The 15,985-nt window shown below is 34.6% G+C and overlaps 1 protein-coding gene across 2 annotated transcripts; it reads right to left on the bottom strand.

Annotated features, from left to right (window-relative positions):
- Positions 1 to 9,924: 9,924 nt before the first annotated feature.
- Positions 9,925 to 14,796, bottom strand: LOC120073452 (somatic embryogenesis receptor kinase 2-like). Of its 2 annotated transcripts, none has more exons than XM_039026316.1 (11): positions 14,405 to 14,796; positions 13,450 to 13,582; positions 13,279 to 13,350; positions 13,013 to 13,156; positions 12,451 to 12,522; positions 12,259 to 12,330; positions 12,049 to 12,161; positions 11,427 to 11,558; positions 11,011 to 11,352; positions 10,464 to 10,858; positions 9,925 to 10,377 (listed from the first exon to the last, which is right to left on the bottom strand). In XM_039026316.1, the coding sequence occupies exons 1-11, from the start codon at positions 14,490 to 14,492 to the stop codon at positions 10,063 to 10,065; spliced, it is 1,878 nt and encodes a 625-aa protein (XP_038882244.1). In that variant the 5' UTR covers positions 14,493 to 14,796; the 3' UTR covers positions 9,925 to 10,062. The 2 variants fall into 2 exon arrangements, with proteins under 2 accessions (XP_038882244.1, XP_038882285.1); XM_039026357.1 differs by having other exon boundaries at positions 11,427 to 11,555.
- Positions 14,797 to 15,985: the final 1,189 nt, after the last annotated feature.

Raw genomic sequence — 15,985 nt, 5'->3', positions numbered from 1 at the left:
GTCGTACAAGAAGATCTCACGATGTAAACTAATGGAGGAGACCGCAGGACATGTTGACACATATCCTTCACCCACTTACTATAAATACTCTCTCCATTCACCTTGATATTAACCCATGCAAAACCATCTGAAAGGGAATGTTCCCAGGGCGCCAAAGGCCAAGCATGAATCTCACGGCATGAACATTAAGGGAGAAACGTGAGTGGAATTGACATATCATATATATCTTCTCCTCCCACTGAGTATTTTAAGAACCTAGGGTTTAGTTTACTTAGAAAAAAACAAGGCTAATTATTTAAACTAAGTGATTGTTTAGGTTTGCCCAAAAGTAACTCTTACTTTGGAAAGTTGAACAATTTTTTATCTTCATTCATTAAACATTTTAACGAATTTTAATCAACTGTTGCATGCTTATAGCAAATCTATCTAATTTACCTTTCTAGGTAGGTTCCCAGGTAGGGGTGTTCCGTTTCCATCAGCTTAAATACTCCAGCCTAGCTAGAACCCGCCTTAGACAAAAGGTCCCTTATAGATAGATTTAGTACAAATTTAATTTTTTTTTATTCAAATCAATTTAATCCTATTAAACCGATTTAAAAGATTAAAATTAGGTTTCTAATCTCATTAGAACCATGAACTTAGGTCTATCTCAATCAAATTTTAAAACTCTTTTAAAACATGATTTTACCTAAGTTTGCATGCAACTCTTGGTTATTAATTTTAATTCTAATTCATTAATTATAACTTTTATTAAAAATGAAACAATTAAAACCAACTACAATGCGAAGCAACACCCACAAGACATTTATAACTCTTATAAATAAATCTAAGTGTCATGCTTCATACATTGTTCATTCATTATTACTTTTATATAATTCTTATATAACAAAGTAATGAACTAAGCATACATGCTCTCATACACCCTTATACTATAACACTTATAATATAAAGATGATGCATGAACATGCTTAATGCATGCATAAATATAACTCTTATATTATATATGCATGAGCATGCTTTAAAGTAATTTAATCATGCAATCTACTATATTATAACACTTAAAATATAAAGATGATGCATGAATAAATGCATAACCTAAGGTGGGTTTTAAATCTATATGTCATACATTATGGCATATAAACAAACATACATCTCATATATTAAAAATAATGATGGACCGGGATAATATGCCTAAAAAAAAAAAAAAGAAAACTATCTATTACATAAAACAACCAAGTTAACTGGTTCAAAAAAGCGAATCAGGTCTTGAACCCCCCGGGTGAAGCCTCGTTCCACTAATTGTGTAGTTTTTCCTTGTGATCATCTAGTAACATTGGTCGAGTAACCACGATTTTGTAGCAACCATCGAGTACCTTTGACTATGCGATGAAGCATGAAGGCCACTTGATTGTGCAGCGCACCAAGTTTAAACGCAAGCCTAAATGATCGAGTAGACGACAACTATACGATGAAGCGTGATCGTCTAGATGATCGAGGAGCAAGCGATGTGTATATTATAACGAGTGATCGTGTAGCCAGTGACTATGCGATGAAGCATGTTGGACTAAACGATCGTTTAGTGCACGTGCCTACCATGCAACAAGTATCACATTCTCAGCGATCGTTTACCCCCATTGTTTACACGATAGAGTTCTAACTCGATCGTTTAGCCAAATCTAAATGATCATTTAGCCTGGGCTACATGATACGACCGACACTTGGTCTTCTTCTTCCTCGAAGTGAACTGCATCCCTATGCTTTGAAACTTCATCACGAACAACTTAAAACTCATCAAACACTTTGAATACTGACTTGATAGCAAGTTAATTATGCCCAAAAACGCAGGGGCCTTTACAAATTAACTTTGAAATATAAAAGAAAGCTTTAAAACAGAGGCTATTATCCTGAAACATCCATCAACCATCCATAAACACACTTAATATTTAAATGCATTGTAGAACACTTAAAAAACCCACCAAGACTGTAAAATAAAGTTCAATAAAGCAATCAAATTTGGAATATCAGAACAACCTGGCTCTGATACCAATTGAAGGAAATCTAAACATAGAGATCTAGTAAGCAGAAGCAAATCATTCCAAATTTCATTGTTAAAGAACTCAAACAATTACAGTCTAAACGGAAACCATTATGCATCAATTATAAATTACAATATGCTTCTTTAAAAGAATGAACAAGGGATAGAGTATGCAAACCTTTGAAGAACCTTTCTTCAAGTATCCCTTAATCAATCTCCAACGCGTCCAACGAAGTACTTGAACACAATGATCAGAACACAATCTCAACGAACGTCTAGATGCACTTCGATCACAATCGAGTTCAACTCGATTCTCGAACCTCAAACAGAATTAAAATACCCTTACAAGAGTTACCTTGGTATTCTTGGTATGAAAATCTAGGAGTTGTGAGCTCTGTGTAATTTTGGATAGAGGAAAGAATGAGGTAGACGATCGAGTAAGTAGGAGATGGATGAAGTCTAGATTTTGCTACTCGATCATTTAGTAAGAAGTAACCTATAGTATAGACTTTGCTACTCGATCATTTAGTAAGAAGTAGCCTATCGTATAGACTTTGCTACTCGATCATGTAGACTCTCTATGATATCGTTTAGTAAAATTATTTTACTTGGTAGCTCTTTTCTATGAGATCTATTCGAATGAGAAAACATCCTTCTAATTTTAGAAAACTATTTTCCTTGTATCTCACAGTTACCATAACCGTGTATAACATCCCACTCAAGTTGGTTATTAAAGAAAAATATTAATTAATTATCACATAATTAATATATTATAAATAAATATGATAACCAACTTATCATATTATATTTATAACCTATAGTTTTAATAATATTTCATCATATGAAACATATAAGCCATAGTTCTTTTTATATGTGATGGTATTTAATATAAATCATATTTATATTAATTCCTCCAATTAATGTATCTAATACATCATATCAATTATATCACATATAATTAAATTTCCTCTTGTTAATTTGAACACTTCAAACTAACCCAAAATCTGATTCTCAACTTGAACCCTTTGAACTATCAAGGGGACCTTATGAACCTATAGCTTGAAGCTCCAACGACACGTGAATAATTGACTAAACTCTTTAATCACGTGATCCACCATCCATTAACTGTTGGTCACTCCACTAAAGACCGACAACTGTACTCTTCGCACTACAGATTTATTTCTGTGTCCATTGGATATAACCAGTCAACAGTGCAATGACCTTTCACAAATCGCTCATAAGTACAGCTGGACCAATTTACCATTTTGCCCGTGTAGTTACATCTAACACCTTAAGTACCACTGATTTCTCTAATGAACAATAAATCACAGTCGACTATGACTAAGTCCTTTCTTCCAAAGAGAGGGTGTGGTCACTATGTTCAAGACCCGGAATCAACCCTTAAGGGAACGATCTATCTACTTACCTTACTTCAGGGAAGGAGTTGAAGGAAATCGGACATGAGGATTTCCTTGAGCAGCAGAATGATCGTTCCAAATTTTAATTGTATAAGAAAAACAACAATTACAATACACAAACGGAAACTTACAGGCTATGCATATAACGAAATTACAGCATGCTTTTCCTAAGATTAAGGGATAGAATTCTACAAACTTTTGAAGACTCATATTCAAGATCACTCGATCACGAACGCTCGAACAAACAGCAACACAGCAATCATGAATGCTCGAACACTTCGACTGCTACACTGCACGAACATAACGAACTCAAACACAGCGATCTCCAAGATCACGAACACAGCGAATGGCCTCTAAAAAACCTCGACTATGTCGAGTTGAGTTTGACACCACCACAATGGCTACCTTGGTATTTTTGGTATGAGAATCCAGAAGTGTGGGCTCTGTGTGGACTTGGTTAGAGGAAAAGACTGGAGGAACAATTGTGTAAACAATTGAGCAAGTGGGAGATGGCAGAGGTCAATCGTATAGACGATGCCCAATCGTTTAATAGAAGCTATGCGATCATTTAGCACAAGCTTCACGATCGTTTAGCTAATCGGTAGCTGAGTGACTATCGTATAGAAACACGCCACGATCGTCTAATCTCTCTTCAGCTGTCGTTTAGTAAATTTAATTTACTTTACAGCAACCGTGAGAACTTTCCGAGAATGGAAATCTCAATTCATAAACTACTAAATTTAAGAAAATATTTTTTCTTTTATCTCACGGTTACCATGAAACCACCAATAACCTCCCACTCAATTGGTTATTAGAGAAAAATAGATAATTATCGAATAACTAATATTATTATAAATATTCATGATAACCAACTTACCATACCATATTTATAACCTATAATTTTAATATTTCATCTCATGAAACATATAAACCATAACTCTTTTTCTATTTCATGGTTCTTAATGTAAATTTCATTTACATTAATCCTCCACTTGATGTATCTCATACATCACACCGATCATATCATATATAATCAAATTATCTCTTGTCAATTTGAATATTTCAAATCAACACCAGGAACTGATCCTCAACTTGAATCCATTGAGCTACCAAGGGGACCTCATGGACCTATAGCTCAAAGCTCCAACGGTACGTGAATAACTGACTAAACTCTTTAGTCACGGGATCCACCATCCGTTAACTACCAGGCACTCCACTAAAGATCGACAGTTGAACTCTCCTTACTACAGATATATTATATGTCCATAACAACCAATCAACAGTGTGATAATCCTTCATAGGTCGCTCGTAAGTACAGTTGGGCCAATAACCGTTATGCCTCTATAGTTACATCTAACTCCTTAAGTACCACTGATCCCTCTAATTAACATAAGTTATAGTCCTACTATAACTGAGTCCTCTCTTCCAAAGAGAAGTTGGGACCACTATGTTCAAGTCCTGAAATCAGCCCTTAAGGGAGCAATCTATCTACTTACCCATACTTCGGGGAAGGAGTGAATTTCATCTTGTGTAACTGAGTTCCCAACTCCCAAATCAGAAAAGTCTCCAAAAAGGCAGGCATGTTGAGTTGGCAATCTGGCCACTCTCATCCATACTAATCAAAGGATCGCCCTCAAAGGCAGGAGTTCCCAAAACACTCAGGATTGAGGTCATGTCACCTATGGTTGTTTAGGTGAGATGTAAGTCTCCAGTATCAATGGCGTTATATACAGAGACGAATCATCTCGTCATCCAGTCTTATACAAACTCTTTGTATAGGATACCCCCGCTCGCATGTCTCCACATGAATGGTCAAGATCTACTATCTATAGTAGTTTACAACACTTGCAAACCTCTACAAAGCGAGTCGTATCCGTAGTGTCACCAGGATCAGGATTCTCATCTTAACCCTTATACTATATACCTAATTAGGTTATCACTTAAGGCATGGTCCACTTGTATATCTCATAAACATGCTTAAGTTTACATATGATAACCATGGAGCTTTGTTTATTGGATATGAGTAAATGCCAAATAAAATAACTCTTATTTTATTCATAACAATGTGTATAGATTACAAACTACAAGACTCCGGGAGAATTAGGACACCAATCCTAATAGGAGTGAATTTCGTCTTGTGTAGCTGAGTTCCCAGCTCCCCAATCAAATGAATCCTTGAAATGGTAGGCTAGTTGAGTTGGCAATCTGGCCACTCTCACCCATACAAATCAAAGGACCACCCTCATGAGCAGGAATTCCCAACTCACTCAGGATTAAGGTCATGTCACCTATAGTCATCCTAGTGAAATGTAAGTCTCAATTATCAACGGTGTTATATAAAGAGACTAATCATTTTGTGGTCCGATCTTATACAAACTCTTTGTATAGGATACTCCCGCTCGTATGTCTCCACATGAATGGTCAGGATCAGACCATTTGTAGCACTTTACAACACTTGTAACATCTACAAAGCGGGCTGTATCCGTAGTGTCACCAGGATAAGGTATCCCTCCATTATCTTTATACTACAGACCATTTAGGTTATTACTTAATGTATGATCCACTTGTATGTCTCCACATACATGTTTGATTTACATAAAATAACTTTGGATCTTAGTTTATTGAATTGAGTAAATGTTTATAAAATAACACTTATTTTATAAAGAACAATATGTTCACAAAGTGTTTAAAAACTAATGATACTCCCAGGAGAATTAGGACACCAATCCCAACACTAATAGCAATCAGTAAAGCCGAATTCTCTAGAAATCTTCATTATGGCATTCTAAAGAATCTGACCCTCAATTACACGATGTTCGAGAGTTAACACTTGGTTGGGGGGGGGGGGGGGGGGGGGGGGGGGGGGGGGGGGGGGCTCGTCGTGAATGGAAGATTGTAAGACCCACACACATTCTCCTTGAGTCAAAGGCACTTTCTTTGATAATTTAGGTAGAATCATGTTGTTGTCTAAACTTGGCCAGCGATCCACAAAGGGGCCAACTAATGACTTTGCCACAAGAAAGCTAAGTCCATCTTTTATTGGCTGACCTCTTCTCCAAAAATCACGAGGTATCTCTCACTAGACGAGATGTGTTCGGTAAAGTGAACTATCGTTCTGCAAAAAAACCACCATAAAGGAATGAGTCTTGACAGTATGATCTAAACGTAGTTAGGCACAAAAATTAATAAGAGTAAGCCCTATAAAGCTTTATTATATTCTAAGCCCTATAGGGTTGTTAGACCTTTTCGGGATCATTAAATAGGGTTGTTAGACCTTTCCCGAGTCATCCCTATTTTGATCAAGAAGTGACGTAATAAAGTTGTTAGACCTTTTCAGGGTCATCCCCATGTCAATCAAAAAGGGTTGCTAGACCTTTCTGAGATCATCTCTATGTTGATCAAGAAGTGGCGATATAATAGGGTTGTTAGAGCTTCTTGGGGTCATCCTTACGTTAGTTAAATAGGGTTGTTAGACCTGTCCATGGTCATCCCTATGTGTATCAAGGAGCGATCACATATAGAGGCATTGCTGCAAACAAAAAAACAACAACAACAACAATAATAATAAAACTCACCATTTGCAAAAAAAAAAAAAAAAAAAAAAGGCGAGATTAAAAAAAAAAGATTTCTCCCTATTGCAAGCTACTAAGAGTGTGTTTGGTACGTGATAAAAGTAAAGAGTTGAGCTGAGTTGAGTTGGTAATTATTGTCTATGTTTGTTGTGCGGAGCTGGGTTGTGTTGAGTTGGGGATCTAATGCAGTTTTTTTGTGAATGAGATTAGTTCTTTTTTTTTTTTCTATTTGTTTTTATTTCATTCTTTTATTTTTTAGTTTTATGCTTTGCTATTGTTGATTAATTTTCAAATATATACGTATTTTCTCAAATCAGTTGTGACATAAACTGGACAATCTTAATTTTTTTCTCAATTTGTAGAACATAATAGATTATTTTTCATATATTCTTTTCAAAAACTGTAATAGTTCTAATTCTCTTCAATTTGTAAAACATACCAACAAAATACATTTATTGTTGCTCAATTAATTGATATATTGTATATTGTATGTATATATGTTGAATGTATGTATATATATTGAAGGTAATTATCTCAATTACTAATTGGTATATTGTATGTATATATATTGAATCTTGCTAACTTAACATTATTATTTCACATATCATACAGTTTATTTTTATATAATATGGATAGTATATTTAGAATTGAAATTGTACATAGGATAATTATCTTTCATTTGATTATGATGGTGAGAATGTGATGTAGTATAATAACATTTTTCATGAGATCACAAAAATAATGACACGACCGAACATATGGCCGTTTAAAAAAAAAATCACAAAATATATGTTCTTTTTCGATATTTATAATATAACACAGTGAGGGTCTTAGAGAACATAACATAAGATAAGATCGGTCCTTGGAAGAAATCCAACAAAAACAATGAACCAAATCATCATATCAATTTTTTGTAAAGTGACATTCCAAAGATTTGACGATAAAAAAAAAAAAAAAAAGATTGGGGGAGAATCCAAATGACGAAGATGAGGGAAAAGTGAAGAAAATGAAAATATCACTGGTTTGTGGTTTTAATAATCCACATTCTTTATGGGCTTAATAAACACGAGTAATAAATACCCACCTAACCCAACAACTTATACCCATTTATCAAACATTCCCTAATAGTTTTAATTCCTGTAAAAAAAATGGAAGTAAGTTAGTAAAAAAAAAAAAGTTTCAAATAATGGGAAAAAAAATTTTGAAAAAAAAACAAAAGAAGAAAACGGGAGAAAAAAGAAGAAGAAACAAAAAAGAAACAAAACAAAACAAAAAAAAAATTTAAAAAGAGAAGAAAAATAAAACAAAACATTAGATGGCCTCACCTCGGGTTTGAAGTCCTATTTATAGAGGGTTCACAAGGTCCTATAACAAATTGGGAGATTCAGATAAATATTTGGTTTAAATCATGAGCTTTTATTAGATTACCCAATTTGATTTTATTTTAATTTTAAATCAAACTAAAAATAAAATAAAATAATAATAAAATACAAAAACATCAAATTAAGATCCTATTTAATTTGATTTTATTAAATTTTATCCTCAAGCTTGTCTTCAAACAAAATTTGGCCATATTTCAAAATTTATCTCAAATTCAAATAATCCAAGCTTAGGCTTTATATCAAGTCAAATCAAATTGTGGTTAATACCTCCAATTTATCTCAAATTTAAATAGGGGACATAATTGATAATTTGATCCCAAAGTAAAATTGAATGAGGTTCAAAGCTAATCTTTAAGTCCTATTCCAAGTTCAAGCCATGCATCTCGGGTAGAAGTTCAATCTTACTCCACATTCAATTTGAATTAAGTGGAGGATAAATTCGCTAAAATTCAAATTGGAATTGATCTCAAGAAAGGAAGTCAAAACATTGACCTAAATTCACATTCGGATAATTTGGCATAAAAAAAATGTGTCAAACATACACAAAATTTGAAGTCAAGGCTATGTACCAAATTCATTGTTTGATTAGGTTCACATCAAGCAGGATCAAGGTCGAGAATGTATAACTTACATTTTAATTCAAATATCTTTTTCACGATTCACCCACCCATATATGTGCACAAATCTAAAAAATGAGGCATTAAGGAGAAATTGGACCAATCACAAATCGCCACGTCATTTACCAAATTAATGACGAAATTCCAAATCGTCAAATTTAGGACTAATCAGGAGTTGACATATATCTCAAATTGAAGTTGAAGACAAATTCCGATGATGCCACATATTTTCATTACAAGCGTTGGATTGAGTAAAATTAATTTAAACCCAATATGATATTATTATTTGGATTAAAGTCCAACTAACTGGGCCCAAAAGCCAAACCTATGGACCAACCACGTACAAGTCCAACTATCTGGGCCCAAAGGCCAGACCTATAGACCAACCAAGCCCAAATCTAATTAGTTGGGCCTAAGGGTCAAGCCTAAACCCAAGAAGCCCACTAGAGAGCCACTTTCTTCATTTGTGAGGATCAATAATTCTACAACCCAGACAGAATTCTCCCAATAATCAGAAACACTCTAGACTCCTGAAACTGTATACTCCTTGAAAACACAAGTCTCTTGAAGATATAATGACTCTTCCAAGACTTCAACTTTAAAAAAATCACGCGCTCCACTTCTTCAAGACAAGTGTACACATTCAACGGAGAGAGAATCAAATGACCAAATACTAGAAATCGAACCACATTGCATCAAATCAACATCAACACCAACACCAACTCAAGTTCAACTCCACAAAATAAGTTTATCCAGAAATCTCGTGCGAACAAAGAGCTCAAATGAGAATTGAATAACTTAATACAAATAATTCTTCAGGGGGGTAAAATTAATGTTGTAAACTTTCAAGTCTTGTCAACACCTATAAATAACTATAATCAAGAGAACTAGAAAGAAGAGTTGTGAAAATTCAGCTATGTATACATATATTACTCTAACAAGGTTCATATACACAGGTTTTGTGAAGCAAAAAAGTGAGCACTCTAAATCAAAGAAGAAAAAAGAAATGATGGCATTTTGTTTCTATCAAACTGTAAGTTATCTAGGACCAGATAATTCAAAAGCGCGAACGTTTTCAGTCGAATCAACCATCCATTCAGAAGTTTGAGAAGATGCCAATTCGGTTTCGTGGTAGACTACCTCGACTCTCTGCCATTCCTCCCATCGCTCGGTCAAGCCGTCTCCTTCGAGCATTCTGACCACATCAGACATTTTCGGTCGTTCCATAGGCGAGCTCTGTGTGCAGAGAAGTGCTACTTGGATTATTTGCTCAACTTCAATTTCATCATAGTTGTCCTTCAGATCAGGATCAACCAACATCTCCAACTTCTTCTCTTTCAGAAGACCTTTTACCTGAAAAGTTCCTCAAGTTTGTAATCAAAAGGAGAAAGGTTAGACAAAGACTATTCAGAGCTAAAACAAAAGTCCTGAGTTTATACCCAGTCAAGCAGCATAACATCTTCATCGTTTGCGAGTCGAGCAAGATCGAAAGCCCTCTGTCCGGTTATTAGCTCCAAGAGCATAATGCCATAACCAAAAACATCAGTCTTTTCAGATGACTTCCCAGTTGAGAGATACTCAGGAGCTATATGCCCAATGGTACCTCGTACTGCTGTTGTAACATGAGTATCCTTGTAATCCATTAACTTTGCAAGACCAAAATCGCCAACAACAGCTTCGAATTCCTCATCCAGTAAAATATTTGCAGCCTTCACATCACGATGGATGATTTTCGGATCACATCCATCATGTAAATAAGAAAGCCCCCTTGCAGAGCCTAATGCAACTTTCTTTCGAGTTGGCCAATCGAGAGGAGCTTCAGATTGTGGGCGTTCTATGAAAAATATACTAGCTACATTATGAGTTCATAATATAACAAAGATATGGATGGTTTTGGTATTGCATCAAGACTTAATAAAATATATAATATATAACATATTCACTTAAGACTGTTTAACATTTACAAGGAAAAACAAGAAATTGTACCTCTTAAACATGATGCAACACTTCCGTTGGCCATATACGGATAAACAAGGAGGCGTTCACTTGATGTTGTACAAAATCCGTGTAGTCGCAAAAGATTCCGATGCACTGCCATGCTAATCATCTCTACTTCTGTTTGGAACTGCAACTCTCCACCTGGAGTTCGCTCTTCTTTGAGCCTTTTTACTGCTACTAATGATCCATCAGCCAGACGTCCTCTATAGACTTTACCGAATCCACCTCGACCAAGAATATTTTTGTTGCAGAAGTTATCTGTTGCAACTTGTAAGTCTCTCAGAGAAAATCGTTTCAGCTGCCCCAAGTTGATCTCTGAATCTTCCTCCGCTGCATAAACAAAAGTCATGGTGACTTGCAAGCTAAAAAAAGGTAAAAGTGAATCTTTTGCAACAAAAACAAACCAGGGACATCGAAGAATATTTCTCGTGATCTTTTCCGATGCCAATAGACGAATATGATAGCTGGAGTGGCAAAAAGTAAAGCAGCACCTGCAGCAACTCCTCCAACAATTGCTCCATTCGGATTGTTTACTTCTGATGAGAAATCACACATATTTTAAGTTTTCTCAAATATATGCTGATACAAATGCTACAAGGGGGAAGTTACATTTTGCAACTAAAAACACAAAATAGGTTGAGCGTTTGTTTTGGTCGTAAAAGTTCAAATTTAGTTCCTATAGTTTTGTTAAATCTTCCAAAATGTTTCTCTATAATTACTGGATGTTACTAATTTTCTCACTTGGCATTTTTTATTTGGATGCTAACTCACTGTATCTCTCTACGTCCAAAAAAAAGCTACTTAAAACGAACTGTTTAGGTATTTACTAGCAGAGAGTACATTTTGAGTGGTTTAACCAAACTATAGAAACTCATTTCTAAAATGATAATTAACCTCATTTTGTAGGTTCAACAAACACAATGTATATTTGAACTTAAGTGCAGTTACTATCCTAACCAAATGGTGAGATGAAATATTCCAATAATCTTTGCTATTTCAGTAATCTTTCTAACCAGATAATAATACCATGGGAAGAAAATGGTGACTGTGGAATGAATGGCGGCGGTGGAGAAAAGGGAGGATCCCCAGGGCAAGGTTTCCCAGTTACCAGACCACATAGATCCAAGTTATTTGCAAAACTACAAACAGTATGATAGGCGCAGTCAGTATCGGATCAGCTAACATTGATCCAGAAGAAAGTTCGTGTGATTTAGATTTATCAGCAAATTAAAATACCTGATGGGAGTAAATAGTGAAAATGAGCCATTATTTGGAACCCTTCCAGATAAGAGGTTGTTTGATAGATCCCTGTGAACAGTGTTTAAAACTACGTTATCACCACTCTATTTCAACTCCTATCTCACTTCCACTTAATCCCAACGAAATTGAACTTCAGGGCAACAAAAAATATACAATGTAAATACTTACAAGACTTGCAGGGTGGAAATATTAGTCAAGGAAATCGGTATCAAGCCAGATAGTTTGTTGTCATTTAGCCGACTATCCTTCCAAAGGTATACCAAGAGAAAACGTCCATAAGTTTAAAAATTAACCATTTTATTAGACAAAAAATTATTTGTCTAATTGAACATTAAATTTTTAATTTTGTAGTTAATAGATATATTAATTTTAAAAAGATTTCCAGTAGTGCCTATTAGACATGAAGTCAAATTTAGTATCTAATATAACATTTAGTTTTTAACATTTTGAATATGTTAGGAATCCATTCAACACAAAAATTGAGAATTCATGAACCTAAATAAAAAGAGAAAAAAAAAAAATTAAAGTTCAAAGAACACTAATCTAGAAGTTCATGTATTATATTTCTATCCTTAAAGAAATTTGTGCCCCCATGACATAAAATCCTAGATCTGCCACTAACAAAGATACATGAAAGCACAATGAGTACAGTCAAACCTTTAAGAAAGCATGTGTCTCATTCAATGAAAGTAAAATCACAAATGATAGAACAAAGGATGAATGTTCATACAGGAAACGCAATTGTGTGAGCTTTCCAAACGTGTCTGGAATCGGGCCAGTTAAACCGTTCAAGTAAAGGTCTAGGCTCACCAAATTTTCCAGATTTCCGAGATCATCTGGAATCTCTCCACTTATTTCGTTGCCATAAAGCTCCCTGCAATCCATGCTTCTGTTAGCTCTATAAAAATAGAATGCTCCCATACAACCGCTTATGCTATAGGAATTCAAGTCTAAAGGCTTTCAATGAAACAAGTTTTACAGTAACCAATGACTTACAAGTATTGAAGACTTTTAAGTTGACCAAGCTGTGGTACTAATTTACCAGACAATCCAGCATTTCCAAGGTCACTGCAGAGAGTCCCAAACGAAATTGTTAAAATTTTGTATGACATTGACCAAAGTTTACGAGTGAATGAACGAATGCTAAAATGAAAGCAGGTCCCTTACACTCTTATAATGTTATTTTCATTGTTGCAAGTGACATGAAACCAAGTGCAGGGATTAACAAGGGTGGGGTCCCAACTTTGCAGAACATTGTTTGGATCTTCCAAATTCAATCGAAATATATGCAGAACAGTAGCTGCTTTGAATAGAAACAACAACACATTGTCAAATTCAACACAAACTGAACAAGAACTTCATAGAAAGAATTGTATATTATAACGATGAGACAGAGTATCACTGACTTCAACAATAAAATTCAAGCAAATAAAAGAAAATGCAGCGTTTTATTTTCCAAGTTAGTACACATTTCTATTAATTGGTCACTAGATTTACTCAGTCCACATTCATGGGCATTCTTTAAACTCCAAGGATTCAATCACTCCATTTCTGAAGATATCAAAACGTTGGAATAGCTTGAATTTGTTATCTGGAACTAGCTTTGTATTTATGTTATTAATGTTTTTTACGACTTTAGCCCTAATGTTTAGAGGAGTGCATTATATAAACTCTCTAACTCACTAGTGCCTCTAAATTTGTAATATGATATTTTCTCTCTAATAATAAACTATTCTCTCCCTTTTTGCATGACATTGTAACACGTTGTTAGTAAACTACGTAAATCTTCAGGCCGATTCTCTATTGTTTATGTTTTCTGTTAATCATTGATTAGTGTCAATTTGATAACGCAAAATGTTGCCAAAGTGTGTGCTTCAAGTCTCAACCTATTCTAAACCATGACAAACAATTAAGCTCACAAAGTCAAAACCACCATAGAAATGGAAATATGAAGAGATGACAGCCCTAGCCCCTAGGCAAAGAAGTAAATTGCCCAAAAAGAATTGAATTCGAAAACATCGATGAACTTCACACACTCTTTTCATCTACGCAAGTATAACAAGCAAATCAGTAGTAAGAAAAGAGAAATCATAATAAACAATATTAAAGAAATGGGAATCGCCTTCTACAGTTGCAGAGGCATTGGTACAAAATTGCCCCACAAAGATGAACCAGAGCAAAACCAAAGCCCCATTTGGCCGCTTCTTCATATCTCCTCCCTCCAAAACGTGAGGCGATTTCACGAAACTTCACAACACCCAGCCTCCACACCCACATTACAAAAAGAACCCATAAGCGAAGATGAAAGAGAAACAGAGATGAAGCGTTATACCACCATTGAAGAAGAAGAAGAAAGAAGGTGGGTTTAAGAGTTTTTGTGATTGAGATGGGAGTAAATTTAGGGGAACCCAAAAATGAAATGGGTTGTATTGTTTTCCCTTTCTTTTTCATATGGGATTTCGGTTCCTTTCTTCTTCCTAAATTGCTTTTTGAGAATCAAAGTGAAAGAGAGAGTGAGAGTGAGAAGTGGAAAAGGAAATTGCTTTTGGCAGGTGTGTTGTGATTTTGATTTTGGTTAGTGGGACCCACGTGGCCATGGCCGCACACCAATAAAGAAAACGAACCAAATTTTTGTTTCTTAGTCAACGCTAAGAGAAGGGCAACTGGAGCCCACCTTTGCCACCTCGGATTCTGTTAAAACTTCTATTCAAGGCCAACGTTTTTTTTTTTAGGTTTATTTTGCCGAAGCAAGTTTAGTTATGTGGTTTTAACATTTCGATCTAAATAGGTCGGAGGTTCAATCTTCTGATCGTAGTTGTTATACTTAAAATAAAAAAGAATTATATTTATTTTGGCATGAATGTTATTTGCCAGAAAGAAGAGCTTGGTGAAAGAACAAGAAAATATATAATATTATGAGCCTCAATTCATTACTTGCTAACATTTGAGAATTGAGTAAAATAATGTTTCATTTAATAACTAGTTGACAAAAATTCCCGCATGATCAAATTCCCATAGATAGGATAGAGAATCTCCTGTGTGAGAGAGGATGGGAGTCAAACTAAGGACTCAAAACGACTCCTAGTTGGAAACGAGGAGAGAGTTTTCCCTCTCCAAATATATATATATCATTTTTTTTCATTTTATAATATAAAACAATAACTTAATTTTTTATAAGTTTTATTTTATAGTATGATAACTTTAAGTTTTTTTTTTATTAAATGTACAATAAAAAATGCTCAAATGGAGAATACAACTCTCCAAAATGGAGAATATGGTGGGGGATGGAGATGATAAATCTCGGAGACAAAGATGGTGAGTGCATTCCTAATCCCCTCCACCCCTATTGTTATCCCTACTAATAATAGGTTAACTATTGAATGGAAATAATATATACTATTGCAATATTAAAAATTTTCATCTAGAAAAATTAATAGTTATTTTGGGTATACAAATATTGGAATCTACATTCAAATTATAGTGGCTTTTTTATTTTTTTTTTTCTTTTGGGTGAAAATTATTTTGATTTTGGAAATAATTTTTTTTAGGTAAAATAATCGTCTTTTTTTATCGATTAACTTAACAAAATTTACATCTTTTACCTCAAATTATCGAGATATATCATTAAATTAAAAAAAGTTCAAATGTTGGTTGCAAATTTTACTACATGATCCGTTTCTCCACTAAAATTTTCCATTAATTT

This window comes from Benincasa hispida, chromosome 1 (assembly GCF_009727055.1).
Source record: "Benincasa hispida cultivar B227 chromosome 1, ASM972705v1, whole genome shotgun sequence".
In the NCBI taxonomy this organism is placed as follows: domain Eukaryota; kingdom Viridiplantae; phylum Streptophyta; class Magnoliopsida; order Cucurbitales; family Cucurbitaceae; genus Benincasa; species Benincasa hispida.
Note: the sequence above shows the minus strand (reverse complement) of the source record. Positions and strands in the feature narration are given on the sequence as shown.

Coding starts and splice junctions, on each gene's coding strand:
- LOC120073452 (XM_039026316.1), bottom strand. CDS start 14,492: ATGAAGAAGCGGCCAAATGGGGCTTTGGTTTTGCTCTGGTTCATCTTT. Junction 13,583..14,404: donor TGCCTCTGCAACTGTAGAAG/GCGATTCCCATT, acceptor TATTCAAAGCAG/CTACTGTTCTGCATATATTT. Junction 13,157..13,278: donor CTTAAAAGTCTTCAATACTT/GTAAGTCATTGG, acceptor CATGGATTGCAG/GGAGCTTTATGGCAACGAAA.